This window comes from Callithrix jacchus, chromosome 5 (assembly GCF_049354715.1).
Source record: "Callithrix jacchus isolate 240 chromosome 5, calJac240_pri, whole genome shotgun sequence".
Classification (NCBI taxonomy): domain Eukaryota; kingdom Metazoa; phylum Chordata; class Mammalia; order Primates; family Cebidae; genus Callithrix; species Callithrix jacchus.
The window spans coordinates 74,239,275-74,266,407 of NC_133506.1; the positions used below are offsets into that span (position 1 = coordinate 74,239,275).

At 46.4% G+C, this 27,133-nt stretch overlaps 1 protein-coding gene across 14 annotated transcripts in view; it reads left to right on the forward strand.

The window, feature by feature from the left end:
- The window catches only part of DNAH2 (dynein axonemal heavy chain 2), a 122,808-nt gene that overhangs the window by 32,571 nt on the left and 63,104 nt on the right, over positions 1–27,133 (forward strand). For all 14 annotated transcript variants that reach the window (XR_013535558.1, XM_035299890.3, XM_035299895.3 and 11 more), the window contains 14 exons: positions 11,447–11,593; positions 13,154–13,310; positions 13,543–13,782; positions 14,078–14,266; positions 14,447–14,594; positions 15,359–15,551; positions 16,655–16,855; positions 16,941–17,097; positions 18,547–18,721; positions 19,444–19,607; positions 21,295–21,456; positions 21,559–21,662; positions 26,673–26,829; positions 26,981–27,063. Coding sequence is in view for 13 of the 14 variants with exons in the window: in XM_035299890.3 (XP_035155781.1) it covers positions 11,447–11,593; positions 13,154–13,310; positions 13,543–13,782; positions 14,078–14,266; positions 14,447–14,594; positions 15,359–15,551; positions 16,655–16,855; positions 16,941–17,097; positions 18,547–18,721; positions 19,444–19,607; positions 21,295–21,456; positions 21,559–21,662; positions 26,673–26,829; positions 26,981–27,063 (2,277 nt within the window). In the remaining variant the exon portion in view is untranslated. The remainder of the gene's footprint in view (positions 1–11,446; positions 11,594–13,153; positions 13,311–13,542; positions 13,783–14,077; positions 14,267–14,446; positions 14,595–15,358; positions 15,552–16,654; positions 16,856–16,940; positions 17,098–18,546; positions 18,722–19,443; positions 19,608–21,294; positions 21,457–21,558; positions 21,663–26,672; positions 26,830–26,980; positions 27,064–27,133) is intronic.

The following is a 27,133-nucleotide window of genomic DNA, read 5'->3' on the forward strand; positions in this document are numbered from 1 at the left end:
ATTTTGGGAGGCTGAGGCAGGTGGATCACCTGAGGTCAGGAGTTCGAGACAGCCTGGCTAACATGGTGAAAACCCATCTCTTTCTCTTTTTTTGTTTAAACCCCATCTCTCTCTAAAAAAAGTCCATGCTTGTGGGGCCAAATGTAGAAGGCGTTTTACCAGAGAAGTTCTGTGGGGAGATAGAGTCCCAGGGACAGATGAGACCTTGAGTGTTTGTCCTGGGCAAGTGTCTGTCCTGGGCAGCACTAGCCAGGGGAAGAGGGCACATTCTGGTTGAGAAACGAAGCAAAAGAACCAAGATGGGGAAGGAGAGTGGAGTGTCAGGTGAGATGGGTGAGGCAGAGGCATCAGTGAGAAGTACAGGGATGTTGGGAGCCGAGCGGATGAGGAAGCAGTTGAGGAGCAGAGTGTAAATGTGGCCAGGCCGAGAGGTTTGAGAAAGGGCTCCGGCCAGTGAGGGATGTTGGAGATCGGCTTTGCTGAGCTTCCTGGTTTTATGAGTTATGGCAAACACAACCATGTAAACATTGACTCATAATGAGTAGCCTGTAGTCCCAGCTACTCAGGAGGCTGAGGTGGAAGGATTGCTTGAGCCCAGGATGTCGAGGCTGCAGTGAGCTTGATTGTGCCACTGCTCTCCAGCCTGGGCGACAGAGCCAGACCCTGTCTCAAAAAAAAAAAAAAAAAAAAGGAAAATAAAAAAGAAATGCCATATGTCAGCACTGATTGGTAGCTACCTCCTTCTACTCGCCAGGGGTCAGCCAGTGAGAATGGATACAGCATGAACTTCAGTGTTAAATAGTCTCAAGTTCAAACACTGGAGCATTTTGCCACATGACCTCAGGCGAGCCGTTGAATTTCTCTGAGCCTGAGTTTCCTCATGTACTTAAAAACCTTTTCCGGCAGTACAATGCCAGCACTTTGGAAAGCAGAGGCGGGCGGATGAAGAGGTCAAGAGGTCAAGACCATGCTGTCCAAATGGTGAAACCCCATCTCTACTAAAAATACAAAAAAATTAGCTGGGCATGGTGGCACCCCTGCACCTGTGGTCCCAGCTACTCGGGAGGCTGAGGCAGGAGAATCACTTGAACCTGGGAGATGGAGGTTGCAGTGAGCCGAGATTGCATCACTGCACTCCAGAGTAAGACTGTCCCCCCCCCCCCAAAAAAAAAAAAAAAAGCAACCTTGGGCCAAATATTTATGGCCTGGGTTTATCTGAAACCCAAATAATGGCTAAAGGGGCTTCTAGATAGAAGAGGTACCTGTTTCTGTCCTTTGGGGGATTGTTTTCTAGAGAGATGTTATAGGATACTTTACATTTTTGTGGTTTTAAGATAAAACTGCCTCAATCCAGTAAATAATGGAAGGGAGGAACATGAGCATAGTGACGGATTTTTGAGTCTGGGCTGATCACCAGTAAAGAAATCCAAGACAGTTGCAGCTTCCAAAACTTATCAACACTTCAAGGAAGTGCAGATAGCTTTATCAGATTTGCTCTTTGTGTTCAAGCTCTGGTTGAGATCTTGAAATAAGCAGACTGTTCAAACGTCCTGATGCTCCTTGGAATTACCTGGCTCTCTTGGTCCTGGAGCCTTCCAGTCCCTAATAGCCCTTATTTTATCCCACAAGGGGTTTTGTGATCCCACCGTATATCCCAAATATTTGAACTCTGAAGTCCAAATTGGCTTTTATCATGTTTTACAGCCAGCTTTACAGATTGCACTGAACACAAACATAATCCAGGTGTCACCCTTACCCTGGCTGAAGGAGCTGTGCTATCACTCTGTGTAGAGCAGAGCAGAATTTCCTGAGAGCAGGAGACGAGATACCGAGCTTTGTTTTTTGTTCTCAGAGCTTCTCTTTCCCCAGTCATAGAGTGCCTTCTCCCCCAGGTCAGCCTGCTCTGGGCTCTAAGCACTCAGCTCCGCTGGCTTTCCTTTCTACCTCTACTGCCTGACCACTAGTTTGGAGATAAATTGTGAAGTTTTTAAAAAGTCATCCCCCAAACAGGTTTTTATTTATTTATTTATATTTGAGAGAAAAATCTCACTTGTTACCCAGGCTAGAGTGTATTGGCATAATCTTGGCTCACTGCAGCCTCTGCCTCCCAGGCTCAAGCGATCCCCCCACCTCAGCCTCCTGAGTACTAGGAAAACAGGCACCCACCACCATGCTCAGCGAATTTTTTGTATTTTTGGTAGAGATGGGTTTTCACCATGTTGCCCAGGCTGGTCTTGAACTCCTGAGCTCAAGCCATCAGCTCACCTCAGCATCCCAAACTGTTGGGATAAGAGTCCTGGTCCCCCTAACAGATTTTTAAAGAAAAAATGTTATATATATACATATTTTTTTTAGAGACGGGGTTTCTCCATATTGGCCAGGCTGGTCTCGAACTCCCGACCTCAGGTGATCCACCCACCTTGGCCTCCCAAGTGCTGGGATTACAGGCCTGAGCTACCGTGCCTGGCCTAAAAATTATATTTTCTAATAAAATAGATTTTACATTCTGGAAATTTCTCGACAAACTTCTGTTAAAGACTGAACGTCATTCAAAGATTTCTCCCAGGATTTTCAGCTCAGCGTCAGGAAGGTATTGCCTGAATTCATCCTGTTGACTGACACATTAAAATAGGATAATTGGCCTTGAAGTTACTTTGAAAGTCTTGCCAAGATGAGAGAATGAAGAAACGTTTTGGTGCAATGTTGGCCAGCATACATGCCCACGTAGGCTTGCCCAGATGTGCATGAACAGTGACAAATCTAAGGCATCCGGCTTGAAGGACATGAGAATGTGTTTATGCTACTAGAAATGTCCTCGTGTCTGTTCTCTCCATATCCTTATAACACAGTGTTTTGTTACATTGATCTTTGGAGTTCATCTTGTTATGGCTCTGTTAGTATTGTTTACTGCTGAGTTGTGTAATTTTACATTGTCATAGTTTTTCCTTTGGTTATGTGGTATTTTGTGCTATTTGGAATTTAAAATTATCTCATTATTATTATTATTATTATTTTGAGACAGTGTTTTGCTCTTGTCGCCCAGGCTGGAGTGCAGTGGGGTGATCTCAGTTCACTGCAACCTCTGCCTCCTGGGTTCAAGCGATTCTCCTGCCTCAGCCTCCGGAGTGGTTGGGATTATAGGCACCTGCCACCATACCCAGCTAAGTTTTTTGTATTTTTAGTAGAGACAGGGTTTCACCATGTTGGCCACACTGATCTCGAACTCCTGACCTCAGGTGATCCACCCCCTTGGCCTCTCAACGTGCTGGGATTACAGGCCTGAGCCACTGTGCCTGGCCACCTCATTGTTTTTGTTCACTATCATTAATTCTTCCAAACCAACCAATAAAACCTTTTTGAGAAGCATTTTTCCTCACAATCTGACATGCCCGATATTGGCATCAATGTTTTTCTTTGATCTGTTCCTCCCCTGTCCTCCTGCTTCAGTCCAACTGGTGTTGATTTCCAGGCCTGTTACCAAGCAGTTACCCTGGGACTTCTCTCAGCCTCTTTCCTGTGTGATTTCGTATTTCCTTTGTCTTCCTCTTTCTTGGTTTATGCCTTTGTTTTGTCAGTGTGTAACCATTAGTAGCTTCCTAAGAAACTGTGCGTGGGAGGTCAATCTTTGGAGTTTTTGCATGATTGGCAACTGTTTCTCCGCCCTCTACTCATTAGACACTTGACTGGGTTTGGAATTTAGCCGATTTCTAGTAATGTTCTTTGGCTTTGGCCTCTCTCTTTTACTTGGGAGGCTTTCCTGAAATGCTTGTGATCAATTGCTCATTTATACTTTTGAGAGGCTTACTCACTTTGAAGAAATTTTAGCAGTTTTTAAAATACCACATACGTTAGTGGAGATCTTCAGGGTTTGAAAAACCAGCATTTCTTCTTGCACAATCTCTTAAAGCATGTATCACAAGTATGTGAGCACTGGAAAATCATTTAATTCTTGGAAGATTCTTCTCCAGTAAAGAAGGTGAAAACAAAATCCTTCGCAGAGTTTGAAATGTGTTGTTATCTCCAATATTGTTAATTCAGTACTTGCCTGTCGAAAAGACTAAAAAAATTCTAGAATTTTCATCTCAATATTCTTTCCAAATAACATTTCAGCAGTATTTAGGATGCAGAGTTTCTTGAGGATATCTTCAGGTCGTAAGAACTTTTATCCTTTGTGATTAAAAAGTGCAATTTTATTTTAAAAACCCTGCAGATTAAAAAAAATCAAGTTTTTTTTTCTTTCCTCAATGGAGTCTTGCCCTGTTGTCCAGGCTGGAGTACAGTGCCATAATCTTGGCTCACTGCAGTCTCCATGTCCTGGGTTCAAGCAATTTCTGGCCAATTTTTATATTTTTAGTAGAAACAGGGTTTCACCATGTTGGCCAGTCTGGTCTCTAACTACTGACTTCAAGTGATCTGCCCACCTCGGCCTCCCAAAGTGCTAAGATTACAGACATAAGCCACCTCATCTGGACTTTTTTTTTGTGTGTGTGTGTGTGTGTGTGTGTGTGTGTGTGTGTTTGAGACAAAGTTGCACTCTGTCATCCAGGCTGGAGTGCAGTGGTGTAATCTTGGCTCACTGCAACCTTTGCTTCACAGGTTCAAGCAATTCTCCTGCATCAGCCTCCTGAATAGCTGGGACTACAGGTGTGCACTCCCATACCTGGTTAATTTTTGTATTTTTAGTAGAGAAGGGGTTTCACCATGTGGGCCAGGCTGCTATCAAACTCCTGACCTCAAGTAATCTGCCAGCCTTGGCCTTCCAAAGTGCTGGGATTACAGGCATGAGCCACTGTACCCTCAAGTGATTTTTATTCAAGACTTTTTTTTTTTTTTTTGAGACAGAGTCTCGCTCTGTTACCCAGGCTGGAGTGTAGTGGCGTGATCTTGGCTCACTGTCACCCAGGTTGGAATGTGGTGGCGTGATCTCAGCTCACTGCAACCCCCACCTCCCGGGTTCAAGCAATTCTCCTGCCTCAGTCTCCTGAGTAGCTAGGATTAAAGGCACACATCACCATGTCCAGCTAATTTTTGTATTAAAAAAATTTTTTTTTCCCATTCACCCAATACACTTAGAATTTTTGTATTTTTAGTAGAGACGGGTTTCACTATATTAGTCAGGCTGGTGAATTCCTGACCTTGTGATCCGCCATCTCAGCCTTCCAAAGTGCTGGGATTACAGGCATGACCCACCACACCAGGCCAAGATTTTTTTTTCCCAAAAATATTCCATATTTTCTTCTGGTATTTTATGATTTTATTCTCTACATTTAGATCTTTGATTCATTTGAAATTTATTTTGGTGTAGGGAAAGAGGTGCAGATTCAAATTGAGTTTCGTATTTCATTGTTTGTTTTTTCCAGATGGCTAGAACCATCTCATTTAGAGTTGACCCAATCTCATTTAGTGAACTGCCATCTTTATAGTAACAAATTCTCGAGTATATTTGTGTCTATTTTGGGATTCACTATTCTGGTATCTGTCTATTCATGGGCAGGAACCAAACTGTTTTAATTATTGTCCTCGTTACTCCTCTTTCTTCAGAGGTTTCCTGGCTATATTTAATATTTATTTCCCGTAAGAATTTTAGAATCAATTTATTTAGTTCCAAAAATAGTCTCATTCCTATTTTAATAGGAATAGAGATTTGGTTAAATTTATAGGTTAACTTTAGAAGAATGAATATCTTTATGATTTTGAGTCTTTCCAAGAATAGTTGTGGGGTGTGTGTGTGTGTGTTTATGTTTTGAGACTGGTTCTTGTTCTGTCATCCAAGCTGAAGTGCAGTGGCACGATCTCAGCTCGTTGCAGCCTAGACCTCTTGGGCTCATTGATCCTCTTCCGCCTCAGCCCCCCAACAGGTGTGAACTACCGTGCCCGGCCAACAGTGTTTTTACTTTCAATGTATTTCAGTCCTGCCTTTTTCCCCTAAGTCATTTTACACACACACACACACACACACGTTTTTTTCTTTCAGTGTATTTCATTCTTGCCTTTTACCCCTAAGTCATTTTACACACACGCACACATACACAAACACACACACACACACACACACACACACAATAGCTGATTAATTTGTGGTATTTTATTTTTGTTGTTTTGTCATTGTCTCATTTCCTTGATGATAATATCTAACTGGTTATAGTTTTTATATTGAGAACTTTGATTTTTATAAGTTTATTTTGTACCCAGCAACTTTACCACTATCTTATGTTTAAAATAATTTTTTCCTTTAAAAACATTTTTTTCCCCCAAGACAGGATCTTGCTCTGTCGCCCAGGCTAGAGTGCAGTAGTGGGATCTTGGCTCACTGCAACCTTTGCCTCCCGGGTTCAAGCAGTTCTCCTGCCTCAGCCTCCCAAGTAGCTGTGACTATAGGCACATGCCACCATGCCCAGCTAATTTTGTATTTTTAGTAGAGATGGGGTTTCACCATTTTAGCCAGGATGGTCTTGAACTCCTGACGTGATGATCCGCCCACCTCGGCCTCCCAAAGTGCTGGGATTACAGGCGTGAGCCACTGTGCCTGGCCTCCCCCACCTTTTTTTTTTTTTTTTTTTTGAGATAGAGTCTTGTTCTGTCACCCAGGTTGAAGTGCAGTGGCATGATCTCAGCTCATTGCAACCTCTGCCTCCCTGGTTCAAGCAATTCTCCTGCCTCAGCCTCCAGAGTAGCTGGAAATACAGGGGTGTGCCACTACACCTGGCTAATTTTTTCTATTTTTAGTAGAAACAGGGTTTCACCTTGTTAGCCAGGATGGTCTCGATCTCCTGACCTCTTAATCTGTCCACTTCAGCCTCCCAAAGTGCTGGGATTACAGGCATGAGCCACCGCACATGGCCCTGAAAACAGTCACACCCAGAGACATACTTAAAGCTTGGATGTTTAGTTTAACAAATTGTTATAAAATAGAACACCCTTGCAAACCGCTGCCCAAGTCAAGGATTGCCAGCAGTCCTAAAGCCTCTCCCTGCTACCCACTGAATAACTATTTTTCAGGTGAATTGTTGTTAGCATTTAAAATTCAGGAGATTCGCCGGGCTTCGTGGCTCATGCCTGTAATTCCAGCACATTGGGAGGCTGAGGTGAGTAGATCACCTGAGGTCAGCAGTTTGAGACTAGCCTGGCTAACATGGTGAAACCCTGTTTCTACTAAAAATACAAAAAATTAGCCGGGCACGGTGGCGCTTGCCTGTAGTACCTGTAATCCCAGCTACTGGGGAGGCTGAGGCATGAGAATTGCTTGAACATGGGTGGGAAAGGTTGCAGTGAGCTGAGATTGAACCATTGCACTCCAGCTTGGGCAACAAGAGTGAAACTCTCTCTCCAAAAAACTTTAATTTTTATAAGTTAATTTTGTATCCAGCAACTTTTACCACTATCTTATGTTTAAAATCATTTTTTTCCTTTAAAAATTTTTTGTATTTTTTAAGATGGAGTACTGGTCTGTTGCCCAGGCCGAAGTACATTGACACGGTCTCGGCTCACTGATGAGATCTATTAAAAATACAGAATTAGCCAGGCATGGTGGTGTGAGCCTATATTCCCAGCTACTTGGGAGGCTGAAGCAGGAGAATCATTTGAACCCAGAAGGCGGCAGTTGCAGTGAGTGGAGATTGCGCCACTGCACTATGGGAGACAGAGTGAGACTCCATCTCAGAAACAAACAAACAAACAAAAACAGACAAAAATTCAGGAGATTTTACATGAAAAACCAATTTCTGGCTTCTCTTGAGAAATCAGAAAATGCAGCCACACCGGGCCTACCTTTCCAGATGGCGAAAGTTGCCTGGAGAGTGGAGCACGGCTTTCTTAGGGGGAGCATGCCCTCTTCAGCTCGCCTTTAAGGCCAAGTGTCAGTTGCCATTGATCATCACACTTGAGCCACACTTGCCTTGGAGGTAGGTATCTGAATTTCTGAACCTTGCTTTAGCATATTAAAAACAGAAAGAGGTTGGATGTTGGAAAGTGAGGCGGAGGAAGGATACATGCTTCCAATGCAGGCGATGGGATGGCGTACTTCCCTGAGACAGGAGCTCCAAGTTTGCAGAGGTGATGTGTTTGTTTCTGGACACATTGAGTTTGAGGTGCTTGTGAACAGGCAGGGGAGAGATATCCAGTAGACAGTTGCACAACCAAGCCTGGAGCTCAGGTTAGCTGGATAGGTTTGGGGATCATCAGCTTTTGGAAGGCAGCTGAAGCCATGGGAGTAGAGATAACCCAGGGGTAATGTGCTGGATGTGAAGAACCTTGGGGAGCCCGCATTTAAGGGAGCTGCAATGAAAGCAGATTCTTTACTGTGTCACTAGCACCTAGCTGAATGATATTTACATGGGATGCTGGAGAGAGGAGGGCAGAGAAGAGGGCCGTGGTCCAGAAGCCAGGGAAAAGAGTGCACTTGAAGAAAGCTGGGTGTAGTCCACCATGATGTTAAAACCTAAAGACAGACTGGGCATGGTGGCTCATGCCTGTAATCCCAGCACTTTGGGAACAAGGAGGGAGGATCACCGGAGGTCAGGAGTTCAAGACCAGCCTGGCCAACATGGTGAAACCCTGTCTCTACTAAAAATATAAAATTAGCTGGGTGTGGTGGCAGACAGCCTAGAATCCCAGCTACTTGGGAGGCTGAGGCAGGAGAATCACTTGAACCTGGAAGTTGGAGGTTGCAGTGAGCCGAGATTGTGCCATTGCATTCCAGCCTGGACTATGGAGAGAGACTCCATCTCAAAAACAAACAAACAAACAAACAAAAAAACCTACAGGCAGATCAAGGAGGATAAGGCCTGGGAAGCTTCCATGGGGTTGAGTGCTAGGGAATCCTTTGTGAGTTTGATAAGGGCAAGTGATGCTTGGATTGGGAGCCAGATCTCAGGAATGGGAAGGAAGGAAGTGAAGGGAGTCTGTGGATGACATTCTTTAAAGCAGGCAGGCTGTGAAGGGGAGGACAGGATGTGGCACCTGAAGAAGGGGCGCTGTCTTTTTCTTCTTTTAAGATTGTAGAAACTTGGCCAAGCTTAAATGATGGGAAGGAACTGGTAGATTGAAGGTATAGGAGAACTGGAAGAAGGCATCTGAAAGGAAGAGGAAGCCACATTGGAACAGGCAGCCCAGGAAGAAGAGTTAGCCTTGGGTGGGAGGAGGGACTCTCCTATCATAAATGGGAGAAAGTGTAGGTGTTGAAACAGTTAAGTGTATACGTGGAGTTCTCACCTGATGGCTTTTTATGTCTGTGATGTAGGAGGTGAGGCTTTCTGTAGAAAGGGCAAAGGGGAGACCACGTTTGAGAAGAGTGGAAAGGATATGCAAGTAGTGGCTTGTGAGAACAGGAGAGAGGGCAGGTTAGGAAACAGGGATGCAACTGGAATGCCAAGCTGTGTGACCATCTCCAGCCTTTCCCGCAGGGGCTTGAGGGGAAGACAGCTGGATTTAGCCAGCATCGGCATTTTGTCAGGTGGTTTAGACTAAAGAATGAGACAAAGCGCGGGAGGATTGGCAAGAGAGTGGTTAAAACAAAGGATAGCAAGTCTGTGGAGGAGGAAGTGAGGGTGAACAGGAAGAAAGACCAGGGGTCTGTGGCCTGAAAAATAAGTGGTCTGGGAGAACTTGAGGATCAATGCTGGGATGCAGGGTAGGAAGCTGGGCTGGGAGCAGGAGGTCTGAGTGGATGGTTTCAGATGTGGAGTGGTTTGAACACCAAGCTCCGGGGCACAGTATGGGAGTGGCAGCTGGAATAGGAAGGAGAAGGCCACTGGATATGAGGTGGAAAAGGACACTTAAGATGAGGGCTTCATATGCAATTTGCAATTAAAAATTTTCTGGTATCTCTTTTTTTTTTTTTTGAGACAGAGTTTCGCTCTTGTTACCCAGCCTGGAGTGCAATGGCACGATCTCGGCTCACCGCAACCTCTGCCTCCTGGGTTCAGGCAATTCTCCTGCCTCAGCCTCCTGAGTAGCTGGGACTACAGGCATGCGCCACCATGCCCAGCTAATTTTTTGTATTTTTAGTAGAGACAGGGTTTCACCATGTTGACCAGGATGGTCTCGATCTCTTGACCTAGTGATCCACCCGCCTCGGCCTCCCAAAGTGCTGGGATTACAGGCGTGAGCCACCGCGCCCGGCTTTTTTTTTTGAGACAGGGTCTCACTGTGTCCCCCAGGCTGGAGTGCAATGGCTCACTGCAACCTCCACCTCCTGGGTTCAAGTGATTCTCCTGCCTCAGCCTCACGATGATATTTAATAAAGAAAAAAAAGGCTGGGAGTGGTGGCTCATGCCTGTAATACCAGAACTTTGGGAGGCCAAGGGGAATGGATTACCTGAGTTCAGGAGTTCAAGACCAGCCTGGCCAACATGATGAAACCCCATCTCTACTAAACATACACAAATTAGCCAGGCATGGTGATATGAGCCTATAATCCCAGCTACTCAGGAGGCTGAGGTAGGAGAATCGCTTGAACCCGGGATGCGGAGGTTGCAGTGAGCGAGATCGTCCCACTGCACTCCAGCCTGGGTGACAGAGTGGGACTCTGTCTAAAAAAAATAATAATAAAGGAAAAAAAGAAGCAAGTGAGTTAATTAATTAATTAACTAATTAATTAATTAATTTTGAGACAGAATCTTGCTTTGTCACCCAGACTGGAGGGCAGTGGTGTGATCTTGGCTCGCTGTAACCTCCATCTCCTGGCCTCAAGCAATCCTCCCAGTTTAGCCTCCAGAGTAGCTGGGAACATAGACTCACAAATTAGCCTGGGTAATTTTTGATTTTTTTTTGTAGAGATGAGGTCTCACTATGTTGCCCAGGCTGGTCTCAAGCTCCTGAGCGAAAGTGATCACCCACCTCAGCCTCCCAAAATACTAGGATTACAGGTGTGAGCCCGTGTGCCTGGCCTCAGTGAAATTCATTTTAATATTCGATCCAACATTCTCCAAATATCATTCCAACATCAATCAATATAAAAAATTACTAATGGGATATTTTCTATTATTTTTACCTATGTATAATTATTGTTGTTTTAGAGACGGGGTCTTGCTCTGTCACCCTGGCTGGAGTGCAGTGGCACAATCTTGGCTCACTGCAACCTCTGCCTCCCAGGCTCAAGTGATTCTTCTGCCTCATTCTTCTGAGAAGCTGGGATTACAGGCGTCTGCCACTGTGCCCGGCTACTTTTTGTGTTTTTTGTAGAGATGGGATTCCACTATGTTGGTCAGGCTGGCCTCAAACTCCTGAGCTCAAGTGATCCGCCTGCCTCAGCCTCACAAAGTGCTGAGATTACAGGTGTGTGCCACCACGCCCACCTGGCCCCTGCTTCATTTCTTATCCTGACATTCTTATCTCTACATTCCTCTCTTCCCACCCCTATGCTTCCCAGCTCTCCCACCCATTCGGTTTTTGCTCTAGTTTATCCCCTTGAGCGGCACCCTCACTGCCTGGCTTCTCTATTTCTAAGGTCCCTTCTGATTCTTTTTGTGGAGATTGACTACTGGGAGCGGCTGCTGTTTGAGACGCCCCATTACGTGGTGAATGTAGCTGAGCGAGCCGAGGACCTGCGCATTCTGCGTGAAAATCTGCTACTTGTTGCTAGAGACTACAATAGGTAGGGCTTGGGTCCTCACTGCAGCCCTTGGAGATGTTATTTTATTCCTTCTCTTTCTCTTATCTGCCCCATGATGTTGTCCATTTTCTACAATTTCTATCCTTTACATTTTTTTCCATCTCAAAAAAAATTGTCTCTTACTCTGTCTTGTGGCCCTACCATTATTCCTACCCCTTGTAGTTTTGTCTTCTAGCTGCAGGGTGGAGAGTAAAACCAACCAGGATCCCCTCCCACCCCACTGGGTACTTGGACCATATATACTGTAGCTCTGGGCCACTTCTCTGGGAATGAAATGGGGTGGCATTAGGATTATGTGTGCAGAATAACGTCAGACTCATTGAACTAAGGCCCTGCTGCCCCCATCCCTGCCTCAGTTTCTGAACTGCCTTGGTATTCTCTCTGGAGTGAGGCTTTGTTCTAGGTTAGGTACTGTCTTAGTCTGTCTGGGCTTCTATAACAAAATGCCACAGACTGGGTGGCTTATAAACAACAAACATTTATTTCTTGCCGTTCTGGGTGCTGGAGAGTCCAGGAGCAAGGCTCCAGCAGATTTGGTGTTTGGTGAGGGCCTGCATCCTGGTTCATAAGTGGCTGTCTTCTTGCTGTGTCCTCACATGGGAGAAAGAGACAAGGGAGCTCTTTTAGGCCTCTTTTATGAGGGTGCTAATTCCATTCGTGAGGACTCCACCCTCATGACCTGTTCACTTCCCAAAGGTCCTAACACCGTCACTGTGGGACTGGGGATTTCAACATATAAATTTGGTGGGGACGCAAACATTCAGACCACAGCAGGTAACTTTCTCAGCCCAGTTAAAGTCCAAGGAGGTGCAACCAGCAGTCCTGTCTGAGGGTCTAGAACCACAGTGTCGAGCATGGTGGCCTCTAGCTACAGTGGCTATTTCCATGTATATTGAGTAAATAAAACTTAAACAAAGCTACTCATTGGTACAGGCCACATTTCAAGTGCTCCGTAGCTGTATGTGGGGAGTGGGTACCATATTGGACAGCATAGCTTCTATCAGGTTGGTCCAAAAGTGACTGTGGTTGTTGCCGTTACTTAAATGGCAATCACTTGTGCCCCAACCTGAGAGAACATTTCCATCATTGCAAAAAGTTCTTTTAGAAATAATAGTTGGGCTGGGCATGGTGGCTCACGCCTGTAATCCCAGCACTTTGGGAGGCTGAGGCGGGTGGATCACGAGGTCAAGAGATCGAGACCATCCTGGTCAACATGGTGAAACCCCGTCTCTACTAAAAATACAAAAAATTAGCTGGGCATGGTGGCCTGTGCCTATAATCCCAGCTACTCAGGAGGCTGAGGCAGGAGAATTGCCTGAACCCAGGAGGCAGAAGTTGCGGTGAGCCGAGATCGCGCCATTGCACTCCAGCCTGGGTAACAAGAGCGGAAAGTCCATCTCAAAAAAAAGAAAAAGAAGAAGTAATAGTCTAGGATCTAGCCTACTGGTCTAGAAATGTTCAGCTTTCTCCACCACTTCCTAATGTAGGGGAAAGATCTTCAGGGCTTATCCCCTCAGGCTACCAGTCCTCTCTTATGCACAGGATTATTGCCATGCTGTCCCCAGATGAGCAGGCCCTATTCAAAGAGCGTATTCGGTTCCTGGATAAGAAGATCCGCCCTGGACTCAAGAAACTGCATTGGGCCTTGAAGGGGGCCAGTGCCTTCTTCATCACGGAGTGCCGTATACATGCCAGCAAGGTGGGCCATCATCGTTAGACTCTAAAGGTCTACAAGACTGATGTGTCATTCATATCCTAGTCTTGCGTAGAGACTGGGAAACCTGGGGGCAGTGTAAAAAGAATTAGGTTTGTATGGGGAAAGACTTCTTTGTGTGTCATCCAGTCTAGCTGGAGGACAAGTGGAGGGTAGAATGAGTTGCAGATGGTCTCTTCCCAAGCTGAAACTCCCCCATGGTGGGGCCTGACTCTAGGTGCAGATGATTGTGAATGAGTTCAAGGCATCCACTCTGACCATTGGCTGGCGAGCCCAAGAGATGTCAGAGACACTGCTGGTACGCATTAGTGGCAAACGGGTATACAGGGACCTGGAATTTGAAGAGGACCAAAGACAGCATCGGGCAGCTGTACAGCAGAAATTGATGAGTCTGCACCAGGATGTGGTGACCATCATGACCAACTCCTATGAGGTCTTCAAGAATGATGGTCCTGAGGTAAGGGGCCTGTGGCCAGGATGCTGTAGTTGGAAAAACCACAGTCCTCCAGTTCCACCAGGCCATTCTCTTGCTCCCCCACCCTTTTTCCTTTTTACCAATGTGTACTTCTCAAAAATCTCGCTCAAGTCTTGGACTCAGCCCACCTTCAGTCCTCACGCCTCTTCCTCCAGGACTCCATGCCTGCCTTTCTATTAAACCAAATTGTTTCCTTCCCTCTTGGCTGGTTCTCATTTCCCAGGATGTGCCCTGTCTTCCCTGAGGAGTTCTCTTTTTCCTCCCTTCATCTCACCAGATTCAACAGCAGTGGATGCTGTACATGATTCGGTTGGACCACATGATGGAGGATGCCCTGCGCCTGAATGTGAAGTGGTCCCTGCTCGAACTATCCAAGGCTATCAACGGGGATGGAAGGACCAGCCCAAACCCACTCTTCCAAGTCCTTGTCATTTTGAAGAATGATATGCAGGGAGGTGTGGCACAGGTAGGGACCACTTTGCCCTCAACATCTCAAAACCATTACATCTTATTTGTCAGTTTGCTTTAATTCCTAAACTTGGTCCTTGACCTTGACTTTATCCTATGGCCTTCAGACCTGCTGCTGAAGTGCATGACCTTCCCAGTCCTAAGGCTTATCTCCCCATCTCCACTGGGTTCCTCACAGGTGGAGTTCTCACCCACTCTGCAGACTTTGGCGGGTGTGGTCAATGACATTGGCAGCCACCTCTTTTCCACCATCTCCGTTTTTCGCCATCTCCCTGACATTCTCAGCAAGCGCAAGTTACATCGTGAACCCATCCAAACAATTGTGGGTGAGTGGGCAATGGGGAGGGCACCAGGCGCAGGGTTTCAGAGACTGCAGAGTGGGCAAGGCTAGGAGGAGAGACGGGGGCTGTTTCCAGACATACAGAGCCAGTCACCTCCATGACCTGGGAAACTTGGGTCAAGGGGCCAGATTGGCCAGGAGGCTGAGGCGGGAAGATCATTTAATGTCAGGAGTTTGAGACTAGCTTGGCCAACATGGCGAAACTCCATTTTGACAAAAAATACAAAGGTTAGCTGAAAGTGATGGCAGACACCTATAATCCCAGCTACTCCAGAGGCAGAGGCAGAAGAATCACTTGAACCTAGGAGGCAGAGGTTGCAGTGAGCCGAGACAGTGCCACTGCACTCCAGCCTGGGTGACAAAGTGAGACTCCATCTCAAAAAAAAGGTGGAGGGCGGGTGGCAGATTGGGGAAGGGAGCAGGGGCACAGATGAGAGTGGAGGTTAGGTGATTGATGCTCATGGGATTTGTGATTTGGGATGGGAGATGGGGAAAGACAAGTTTAGGACTGGGACTGGGGTATAAGAGGCCTAGATACCAACAGGCAAGACATCGGATCCTATGGAGGAGATGCTAAGAGTCACATTTTTACCTTCTGCCTACTCCTTCACCTTCTAATGTGCATGTTTGAGCCGTATTTCTCTGGGAAGCTGGTTTTGGAATGGAAGGTCTGGAGCAGTGAGCAGGGCCCAGGCAGAACTTGGGTTGCGGTGGAAGTCAGTGAGAAGCATTTTTCTTGGTCCTTTGAAGAGCAAGATGAGGACATCAAGAAGATCCAGACCCAAATCAACAGCGGCATGACTAACAACGCGAGCCTGCTGCAGAACTACCTCAAGACCTGGGACATGTACCGGGAGATCTGGGAGATCAACAAGGACTCTTTCATTCGTCGCTACCAGCGCCTCAACCCGCCTGTCTCTTCTTTTGACGCTGATATTGCCCGGTGAGTCGTGAGGGTGGATTGAAGGTCTATCTGTAGGAGGTGCAGCCCTGCTGGAAGAGTCTGGGCCTAGAGTCTTGGGAAGTGGGTAGGGGAGCTGAGGACAACGTGTGTCCTGAACAACAGGAAAAGAACAGGACCTGGGACATTGGACCTTTGCTTCTCAAAGGGTAGAGATCAGAGAAGATCTGGACAAGATTTAGGTGAAAAGCAGTTGGCTGGGGGAGAGTCACAGGGTCTGGTGGGAAAGAAGATATGGCAGAGATCTGAAAGATGAAAGAAGTGAGCCCTTTTATCCCATGAAGGCAGATGGGAGTGAAAATTGAAGATTCTTTTGTTTGTTTTATTTTGTTTGAGACAGGGTCTTGGTCTGTCATTGTCCAGGCTGGAGTGCAGTGGTGCAATCATAGCTCATGGTGGCCTGGACCTCTTGGGCTCAAGCCATCCTCCTGCCTCAGCCTCCCCAGTAGCTGGGACCATAGGCACATGCCACCATGCTTGGATAACTTGAAAAAAAATTTTTTTTTTTTTGTATACTATGTTGCCCAGTCTGGAAAAAAATCTTTTCTTTTCTTTCTTTTTTTTTTTTTTTTTTTTTTGAGACAGGGTCTCACTCTGTTGCCCAGGCTGAAGTGCAGTGCAACCTCTGCCTCCCAGGTTCAAGTAATTCTCCTGCCTCAGCCTCCTGAGTACTGGGATTCCAGGCATCCACCACCATACCTGGCTAATTTTTGCATTTTTAGTAGAGATGGGGTTTCACCATGTTGGCCAGGCTGGTCTTGAACTCCTGACCTCATGATTTGCCCGCCTTGGCCTCCAAAAGTGTTGGGATTACAGGTGTGAGCCACTGCAGCTGGCCTCACTCTAGAGCTTTGAATGCCAGACTAAGAAGTTTGACTGCTATCATATAGCCAGTGTCTGGGAAAATGACAGTCACAGTTACATGGCTGGGGCAGATTGGAACAAAGGATGCCTGTGAGTAGATGAACACTCTAGAACTGCTGCCCAGGTTTGGGTGGAAGGAAACGAGACCTTGAGCCTGTGTCGGGATAGGGGGCATGTCTTAGAAGAAAACAACATCCTCCCTGGGATCTGGGCTCTTGCAGCTACACAGAAGTTGCTAACAACGTGCAGAAGGAGGAGACCGTCACCAACATCCAGTTTGTGCTGCTGGACTGTTCGCACCTCAAGTTCTCCCTGGTGCAGCACTGCAATGAGTGGCAGAACAAGTTCACGACTCTGCTCAAGGAGATGGCAGCGGGGCGTCTCCTGGAGCTGCACACCTACCTGAAGGAGAATGCAGAGAAGTGCGGGCTGGGGCGCCCCGCAGGAAGGGGGCGGGGGCAGGCCCTGGGCCTTCCACTCACTGGCGCCCCCTTTGCTCGCCTTCAGAATCAGCCGCCCTCCACAGACCCTGGAGGAACTGGGGGTCAGCTTGCAGCTCATGGATACCCTGCAGCACAACTTGCCCAGCCTGGAGACCCAGATCCCTCCCATATACGAGCAATTTGCCATTCTCGAAAAGTACGAGGTGCTGGTCCAGGACAGTGTGAGTTCCTTCGGTGTTTGGTCTACCTGGGACCCATATCAGAAGCAGATTTCAGGGGAGGTGCTTGGCCGTCTTCAGAGAGAATGAAAAGTGACAGAGAAGACTCCAGATGTGAGTCTCTGAGAGCCAAAGCTAGGTCAAACGATACCTTCACTCAGCTTCTGGATTCCTCCCCCTTCCTCTTCCTCCTTTCTTCTTCCTCTTTCTTCCTTTCCTTCTCCTTCTTTCTTCTTCCTCGCCTTGTCCCCCTCCTCCTCCTTCTTGTTCTTCCCCTTCCTCCTCCTCCTCCTCCTCCTTCTTCTTCTCCTTCTTCTTTTTCTGGCCCTGCCTCTGCCACCCTGAGATTGCACTGGCACAATCTCAGCCTACTGCAACCTCTGCCTCCCAGGCTCGAGTGATTCTCCTACTTCAGCCTCCCAAGTAGGTGGGACCACAGGCATATGCCACCACACCTGGCTGATTTTTGTATTTTCAGGAGAGATGGGGTCTCATTTGGTTGCCCAGACTGGTCTTGAACTCCTGAACTCAAGCAATCCACCGACCTCCACCCAAAGTGCTGGGATTATAGGTGTGAGCCACTGCACCCAGCTGGATTTATTTACTGCATTTACTTTTTTTTCTTTTGACCTCATTCTCAGACAGACACCTTCTGGATCCTTCCTTTCTTTCTTCCTTCCTTCCTTCCTTTCATTTTCTTTTTTTTTTTTTTTCAGGCCTCGATCCATTGCCCAGTGGAGTGCAGTGGTGCAACCATGGCTCAGTGTAGCCTCAACTTCCTGGGCTCAAGTGATCCTCCCACCTCAGCCTCTCGAGTAGCTGGGATTACAGGCACACACCACCAAACCTGGCTAGTTTTTGTATTTTTAGTAGAGATGGGGTTCTGCCAGGTTGTCCAGGCTGGTCTCAAGCTCCTGACCTCAAGTGATCCTCCCACCTTGGCCTCCCAAAGTGCTGGGATTACAGGCGTAGCCGCCGCGCCTAGCGGTTTCCTTTAGGCAACTCACACCTTGATTGTTTTAGGCCTTGTCACACATGCAAAACTCATCCCTAGACTCTGGTCTGGAGGATCAGAAAAGAGTCCAAAAAGCCTTGATGAGGTTGGACATGGTGGCTCACACCTGTAATCCCAGCACTTTGGGAGGCCGAGGCGGGTCGATCACCTGAGGTTGGGGGTTCAAGACCAGCCTGACCAACATGGAGAAACCCTGTCTCTACTAAAAAAATATATATATAAAAATTAGCCAGCCATGGTGGTGCATGCCTGTAGTCCCAGCTACTCAGGAGGTTGAGGCCAAAGAATTGCTTGAACCTGGGAGGCAGAGGTTGCAGTGAGCTGCACATCAGCCTGAGCAACAAGAGCAAAACTCTGTCTCAAAAAAAAAAAAAAAAGCCTTGATGGGAGGGCAGACCTCCTGCTCCTGGTCATCCCCCACTCTCTGGCACCCCCAGGTACTAGAGATGCTAGACAGTCTCAGCGGGGAGTGGGTTGTCTTCCAACAAACCCTGCTGGACAGTGAGCAAATGCTGAGGAAACACAAGGAGAAATTCAAGACAGGCCTGATCCACTCAGCAGATGATTTCAAGAAGAAAGCACACACGCTTCTGGAAGATTTCGAATTCAAAGGTACTCCTCAATCTGCTTCTCCCACTTCTTTAGCCTTTGTTTAGAGACCCTGCCTTCCGAGCCCAGGTCCTGGGAAGGTGAGAACAGGGAGGGGAATGGGAGGGCCGGTGCTGGGGCCGGGGAAGAGCCACAGCTCAGGAGCAAAGGCTGAGGACACCCAGGGCTCTAGTTTTGGGGGAGGCAGTGGTGCACCTCACAGCATTTCTACTTTTCTTTTTCTTTTTTTATTGAGACAGAGTCTCACTCTGTCACTGGGCTGGAGTGCAGTGGTGTGATCTCAGCTCACTGAAACCTCCGCCTCTCAGGTTCAAGCAATTTTCCTACCTCAGCCTCCCGATTAGCTGGGACTACAGGCGTGTACCACCACACTCAGCTAATTTTTGTATTTTTAGTAGAGACTGGAATGTCTTAATCTCTTGACCTTGTGATCCACTGGCCTTGACCTCCTAAAGTGCTGGGATTACAGGCATGAGCCACCACACCTGGCCCCCATTTCTACTTTTCTTATCCCAACTGCTGTATTCCATCTGTTCCTGACTCTCAAGTTGCATTTAGGAGTTTTCGCTAAGATTAACCACCATTCTTTCAACGCGTTCCCTCTTGCTCTCCTTCCCTTCCACGTGAGGAGAGAGGTGAAATTTGTCCACAAAGAGACAGGAGAGCTGTGGCCTTCCTTGCTGGATGTGGGCAGGAAGCTGAGCTTCATCCTGACTCTCCCATAGGTCCTTTCACCAGCAACGTGGGACACATGTCTGCCCTAGAGCAGATCACACAAGTGCGGGCCATGCTGATGGCCATGCGGGAAGAGGAAAACAGCCTCCGAGCCAACCTGGGCCTCTTCAAGATCGAGCAGCCACCCTCCAAGGACCTTCAGAACCTAGAGAAGGTGGAGTGCTGAGCAAGGGCCCCGTGGTAACCGTCGATCAGGGGCAGGGACAGGAGAATGGGTCCTTAGGGCCACAAAGGCAGTGGGACGCGAGAGGAGCTCATGAGGAGCTTCTGTTTGTTGGTTTTAGTTGAGGTAAAATTCATGTAAAAAATTTAATTTTTTTTTTTTTTTGAAGCGGAGTCTTGCTCTGATGCCCAGGTTGGAGTATAGTGGTACGATCCAGCTCACTGTAACCTCTGCTTCCTGGGTTCAAGCGATTCTCATCCCTCAGCCTCCCAAGTAGCTGGGATAACAAGCATCCACCACTATACCTGGCTAATTTTTGTACTCTTAGTAGAGATGAGATTTCTCTGTGTTGGCTAGGTTGGTCTCGAACTCCTGACCTCAGGTGATCCACCCACCTCGACCTGCCAAAGTACAGGGATTACAGGTGTGAGCCACCACACCCTGCCAAAATTAACCATTTTGAAGTGAACAGTTAGACACATTTAGTAATTCACACCACTTCTATCTAATTCCCAAACTTTCTTTTTTTTTTGAGATGGAATCTCGCCCTGTCACCCAGGCTGGAGTGCAGTGGTGTGATATTGGCTCACTGCAACCTCTGCCTCCTGGGTTCAAGAGATTCTCCTGCCTCAACCTCCTGAGTAGCTGGGTCTATAGGTGTGCACCACCTCACCCAGCTAGTTTTTTTGTATTTTAGTAGAGACGAGGTTTCACCGGATTGGCCAGGAAGGTCTCAAGCTCCTGACCTCATGATCCACCTGCCTCGGCCTCACAAAGTGCTGGGATTACAGGCGTAAGCCACCGTGCCTGGCTCAACATTTTTATTACCCTAAAGGAAATTCTGCCCGTTAGCACTCACGTCCATTCCCTCTTCTCCGCCCCTGTCAGTTATAAGTCTATTTTCCATGTGTTTGATTCGCCTATTCTAGACACTTCGTACCAATGGAACCATGTCATACATGGCCTTTTTAATCTGGCTTCTTTCACTTAGTATTATGTCTGCAAGGTTTATCCATGGTGTAGCATGGATCAGTCCTTTTTTAAATGGCTGAATATTCATATTTGAATATGGCATGAATTTACCACATTTTGTTTATCCATTTGCCGGTTGATGGACATTTGGGTTATTTCCACCTTTGAGCTAAAGAGAGTCAGCACTGCTGTGAACATGCGTGTACTTGTATTTGTCTGAACACCTGTTCCCAGTTCTTGCGCGTATAAGCCTAGGAGTGGAATTGCTCGATCATATGGAAACTCTATGTTTAACTTGTTGAGGAACTGCCAAGCTATTTTCCACAGCAGCTGCACCATTTCACATTCCCACTAGCAGTGTACTAGGGCCCCTATTTCTCCAGATCTTCGTGCCAACACTTATTTACCTTTTTTTTTTTTTTTTTTTTTTTTTGGTTCTAGCCATCCTAGTGGGTGTGAAGTGGCATCTCACTGGGGTTTTGATTTGCGTTTCCCTAATGACTCATTACATTGAGGATCTTTTCATGTGTTTGTTCCTTGATGAGCTCTTAAGGCAAGAGAGTGGAGAAAAAAATGTGGACTGAAGAGTCAGCTCTGTTATCTTAAGGGGAAGCTTCACAGAGGGAGAGCAGCAAAGGGCCTGGGCGTTCGTCAGGGAGGAAGAGGACAGGTGCCACTTTACGCAACGCTTCTCTCTGCCCTGTAGGAGCTCGATGCCCTCCAGCAGGTCTGGGAGATCACACGCGACTGGGAGGAGAACTGGAACCAGTGGAAGACTGGCTGGTTCCTGACCCTGCAGACGGAGACCATGGAGACCATGGCCCATGGGCTGTTTCGTCGCCTCACAAGATTAGCCAAAGAGTATAAGGTGGGGAGAAAGGAGAGGGAGGCAGAAGAGCAGCCGGCTGAGGATCGGGCTCTGTTCCCAGGGAGGTTGTCGGGTCTTCTGATGCCTCCCGCTTTTGCTCAGGACCGAAACTGGGAAATTATTGAAACCACTCGCTGGAAAATAGAACAGTTCAAGAGGACCATGCCTCTCATCTCAGACCTGCGGAACCCTGCCCTTAGAGAGAGGTGAGGCTGCTCCTCCGCTCCAGGGTGACTCCTCTGCCCCACTGGCCTGCGCCTCCACTGGGTCCCTCCTGTTCCCCTCTCTGCAGCGTTCACAGACCTCTCCTCCTTTCTGTCCACAAATGTATGTCTTTTTCTCTTTCCTCTTTTTAAAAAACATGTAACTTTGATGGACACATGAAAATTGCATATACTTATGGTGTACAGCATAATGTTTTAAAATATGTACACATTGTGGAATGGCTAAATTGAGCTAATTATCATATGCATTACCTCACCTACATATTTTTTGTGGTGCGAATACTTAAAAGCTACTCTCAGTGATTTTCAAGTATACAATAGATTGTTATTCACTGCTATTGCTGTGATGTACAGGAGATCTCTTGAACTCATGTCTCTTGTCTGACTGAAATCTTCTGTCCTTTGAGCAATACCTCCCAAGGCTCCACCTACCACCCCAGCCCCTGGTAATCAGCATTCTACTCTGCTTCTGTGACTTCAGCTTGTTTAGACTTCATATATCACATATGAGTACGATCATGTCGTATTTGTCTTTCTTCGCCTGGCTTATTTCACTTAGCATAATGTCCTCCAGGTTCTGCCACATTGTTGCAAATGACAGGAGTTTCTTCTTTCCTGAGGCTGAAGAGTATCCCATTGTGTGTGTGTGTGTGTGTGTGTGTGTGTGTGTTATATATATATATATATATATATATAACGTTTTCATTCCCTATTCATTGCTTGATGGACATTTAGGTTGGTTTCACATCTTGGCTATTATGAATTAGGGCTCGGCAAACATGTGGCACAGACACCAAGCCTGCCACTGTCCTCTGCTTCTTGCACTGTCTTGGGGCATCCAGCCTTGCTGGCTTCATGTTCTCTAACCCCTGCCCTGTCTATCATGATTAAGCCTTATGTCTTTTTTTTTGAGACAGAGTCTCATTCTGTCGCCCAGGCTGGGGTGCAGTGGCGTGATCTTGGCTCACTGTAACCTTCGCCTCACAGGTGCAAGTGCTTCTTGTGCCTTGGCCTCCTGAGTAGCTGGAATTACAGGCACCCTCCATCATGCTCAGCTAAGTTTGTATTTTTTTTTTTTTTTTGAGACGGAGTTTCGCTCTTGTTGCTCAGGCTGGAGGGCAATGGTGACATCTTGGCTCACTGCAATCTCTGCCTCCTGGGTTTTAAGTGATTCTGCTGCCTCAGCCTCCCGAATAGCTGGGATTACAGGCATGCATTGCCATGCCCAGCTCACTTTTGTATTTTTTTTTTTTTGGTGGGGGGAGGAAGGCAGGAAGGGAGGGAAGAAGGACGGTAGGGAGGAAGGAAGGGATGAAGGAAGGAAGGGAGGAAGCGGGGAGGGAGGGAGGGAGGGAAGGGAAGGAAGGAAATCAAGCAATGAGAGAGACATTGCCGACCTGGATCTAGAGGTTTACAAGTTGATTTCTTTTTTTTTGAGAGAAGGAAAGAAAAAAAAAATAAGTAAAGGAGAGGAAGAAAGAGGAAGAAAAAGAGGGAGAGTAAATGGAAATATTGCTTTATTTTGAAAAAAATTGGGTATTAATAATGGCCAATCAGTGTTTCATTTAAACTTATGGGTAGGTGTGATGTGGTATTGACAAGAATGTATATTTTGTGTATTTGAAGTGAGGAGCTCTATAAATATTTATTAAGTTTACTTGTTCCGTATCTGAGTTCGAGTCCTTGATATCCTTATTAATTTTCTGTCTCATTGAATCTAAGTCTCGTATCTGGGTGTTAGGATCGTTAGCTCTTATTGTTGCATTGATCCTTTTATCACTATACCGTTGTTGCTTTAAAATCTATTTTATCCGATACGAGAATTGCAACTCCTGCTTTTTATTTATTTATTATTTATTTTTGCTCTCCATTTGGTTGGTAAATCTTTCTCCATCCCTTTGTTTTGAGTCTTTGTGTATCCTTGCATGTGAAACAGGTCTGGATGTAACATGCCATTGGGTTTTGGCTGTGTCTTTTGATTGGGGGATTTAGTCAATTTAAATTTAGGGTTACTGCCATTTGATGTTGACTGGCTGTTTTATCCATTCGTTGGTGTAAATTCTTCTTTATGTTGGTGCTCTTTACTTTTTGGTATATTTTTAGAAAGGCTAATACTGGTTGTTTCTTTCTGTGTGTAATGCTTCTTTCAGAAGCTCTTGTAAAGCAGGCCTGGTGGTAATAAAATCTCTGAGTTCTTGCTTGTTCATAAAAGATTTTATTTTTCCTTCAGTTGTGAAGCTTAGTTTGGCTGGATATGAAATTCTGGGCTGAAGGTTCTGTTCTTTGAGGATGTTGAATATTGGCCCCCACTCTCTTCTGGCTTGTAGAGTTTCTGCCGAGAGATCTGCTGTAAGTCTGATAGGCTTGCCTTTGTGGGTAACCTGACCTTTCTCTCTGGCTGCCCTTAGTATTTTCTCCTTTGTTTCAACCCTGGTGAATCTAACGATTATGTGCCTTGGGGTTGCTCTTCTTGAGGAATATCTTTGTGGTGTTCTCTGTATTACCTGGGGTTGAATGTTGACCTGCTTTGCTAGTTTAGGAAAATTTTCCAGAATAATATCCTGAAGGGTATTTTCCAGCTTGGATTCATTCTCTCCGTCACATTCAGGTACACCTATCAAACGTAAATTTGGTCTTTTCACATAGTCCCACATTTCTTGGAGACTTTGCTTATTCCTTTTTATCCTTTTTTCTCTAATCTTTTCTTCACGTTTTATTTCATTAAGTTGGACTTTGACCTCTGATATCCCTTCTTCTGCTTGAACAATTCGAGTGTTTAAACCTGTGCATACTTCTCGGAGTTCCTGTATTGTATTCTTCAGTTCCATTAATTCACTCATACTCCTCTCTAAGTTGTCTATTCTCAATAGGATTTCATCAAACCTTTTTTCAAAGTTCCTAATTTCTTTACGTTGGGCTACAACATGTTCTTTTAACTCACCGAAGTTTGTTATTATCCATTCCTTGAAGAGTGATTCTGTCATCAGGATGCGCTCATTCTCCATCAAGCCTTGTTCCATTGTTGATGTGGAACTGTGATCATCTTTAGAGGGAGAGGCGTTCTGACTTTGAGTGTTCTCAGCTTTTTTACGCTGGTTTCTTCCTGTCATTGTAAATTTATCCTCCTGTAGTCTTTGAAATTACCAACTTTCAGATTAGGTCCCTTGAGTGGACGTCCAGGTTGTTAGTTCCCAGGGCCAGAGCAGCGGCGTTAAAACTGATGGTGCTTTTCTGCCCAGGATTCTCCTGTCTGGCTTCCTTCTTGTGTCCGTAGTAGGCGACTCTGCCTTCCCAGGACTCCAAATCTCGGTCAGAAGGGGAACCGGTCCCGTTTACTCTGCGCCGAGCGCTGCCGCGCCTAGGTGCCCACAGCCGCTGCACCCGGCTCTAGTGTCCTGCTGGGGACCCATGCAGGTCCTCTGAACCTGTTTACTCTGCTCCGAGAGCTGCCGTGTGGAGGTGCCGGCGGAACCGCTGCGCCGGCCACGAGAGTCGCGCTGGCCACCCGTGTGTTTCCTCCACTGGGGATCTTCTGCTCCGTGAGCGACCAGAATTTGTCTGAAAGTGTGGTGTCCTCTAGTTCTCCGCGCCTTCCCTGAGAGCTGCAATCTCGGGATGTTAGTGATAGGCCATCTTGGATCGTTCTCTACCTAACTTTTGTATTTTTAGTAGAGATGGGGTTTCTCCATGTTGGTCAGGCTGGTCTTGAACTCCTGACCTCAGGTGATCCACCCACCTCAGCCTCCCAAAGTGCTGGGATTACAGGTGTGAGCCACCACACCCCACCTAATTTTTGTATTTTTAATAAAGATGGGGTTTTGCCATGTTGGCCAAGATAGTCTTGAACTCCTTGGCCTCCCAAAATGCTGAGATTACCGGTATGAGCCACCATGCCTGTCCTGCCTTAGGTCTTTTGTCATACAAAATACTTTATTTTTTGTATGACAAAAGTATAGCTTTCTTTCTGTATGGTTTTTGCCTTTGTGCCTTGTTTAGAAAGACCCTTCCTATATGAAAGTTAAAAATATATCCTCTCCATTCTTTCTTCTAATGCTTTGTGGTTTTCAAGTTTAATTCTTTATCCATCTGGAATTTGTTATGATAGAGAATGTATCTCAAGCCATTGGGAATAGATTTATAAAAATAAAGTAATTTTTATAAATGGTGTTTTAATTATAATCTATCTATTTAAGAGAAACTAATTTTGTTTCTTTATCTTTCTTCCAATATTATGTTTTTGGCAATGCCAAAACCATTTTGTTATATGGTTATGTATAACCTAACCATTTTATTTGCTTACATTATTTAACGTCTCCTTTTTGTTTTGAGACAGAGTCTTACTCTGTCACCCAGGCTGGAGTGTAATGGTGTAGTCTCAGCTTACTGCAGCCTCTGCCTCCCAGATTCAAGCTATTCTCCTGTCTCAGCCTCTGGAGTAGCTGGGACTACAGGTGCATACCACCACACCCAGTTAATTTTTGTATTTTTAGTAGAGATGGGGTTTCACGATGTTGGCCAGGCTGGTCTTGAACTCCTGACCTCGTGATCCTCCCACCTCGCCCTCCCAACGTGCTGGGATCACAGGTGTGAGCCACCGCGCCCTGCCACGTAATTTAACCTCTCTAAGCCTCAGTTTTCTCATTTGCAAATGGAATAATAATTCCTAATTTATAGAGTAGCCATGAGAATGATTTGAGATGTTTCATGTAAGGCCTTTACTCAGTGCAGATCTAGAGTAAACCTGCAGTGATTCATCATGTGTTTTGTAAGCACGTCTACCTTAACTCCCTCTCGAGAGAATCAACTCCTGGAGGTGCTCACCTCAATCTTCGTATTCCCCGTGGTGCCTAGGATGCATCTTTGACCCTTTCTAGCAAAATGCATTGAATCATGAATTAATAACTATGCAGAATCACAGCATCCCAATGAGAGATAGCATTGGGGAGTAACTGTAATTCTCCTGACCTCACACCCTCCTGTTCCTGGCTGCAGGCACTGGGACCAGGTCAGGGATGAGATCCAGCGGGAGTTTGATCAGGAATCTGAAAGCTTCACCTTGGAGCAGATTGTAGAGCTTGGGATGGATCAGCATGTGGAGAAAATTGAAGAGATCTCTGCTTCAGCAACTAAAGAGCTGGCTATCGAAGTGGTATGACGCAGTCCTCTCCCAGGCTCTGACACCTCCTATGCCTCTTGGAGCACAGGCTTCCAGCTGTTCATCATCTAATGGCACCTCTCAGCTCCTGTTCCCCTTGGGGAAGAGATGCCTGACTGCTGTGTCCCCCATTTTCTCTCCACAGGCATTACAAAACATTGCCAAGACCTGGGATGTGACTCAGCTAGACATAGTACCCTACAAGGATAAAGGCCATCATCGGCTCAGGTGGGGGAAGCTGGGGCTCTAGGAGAAGGGAGGGCTGTGTGACCTGGGCTGCAGAGTGAGGACCAAGGTT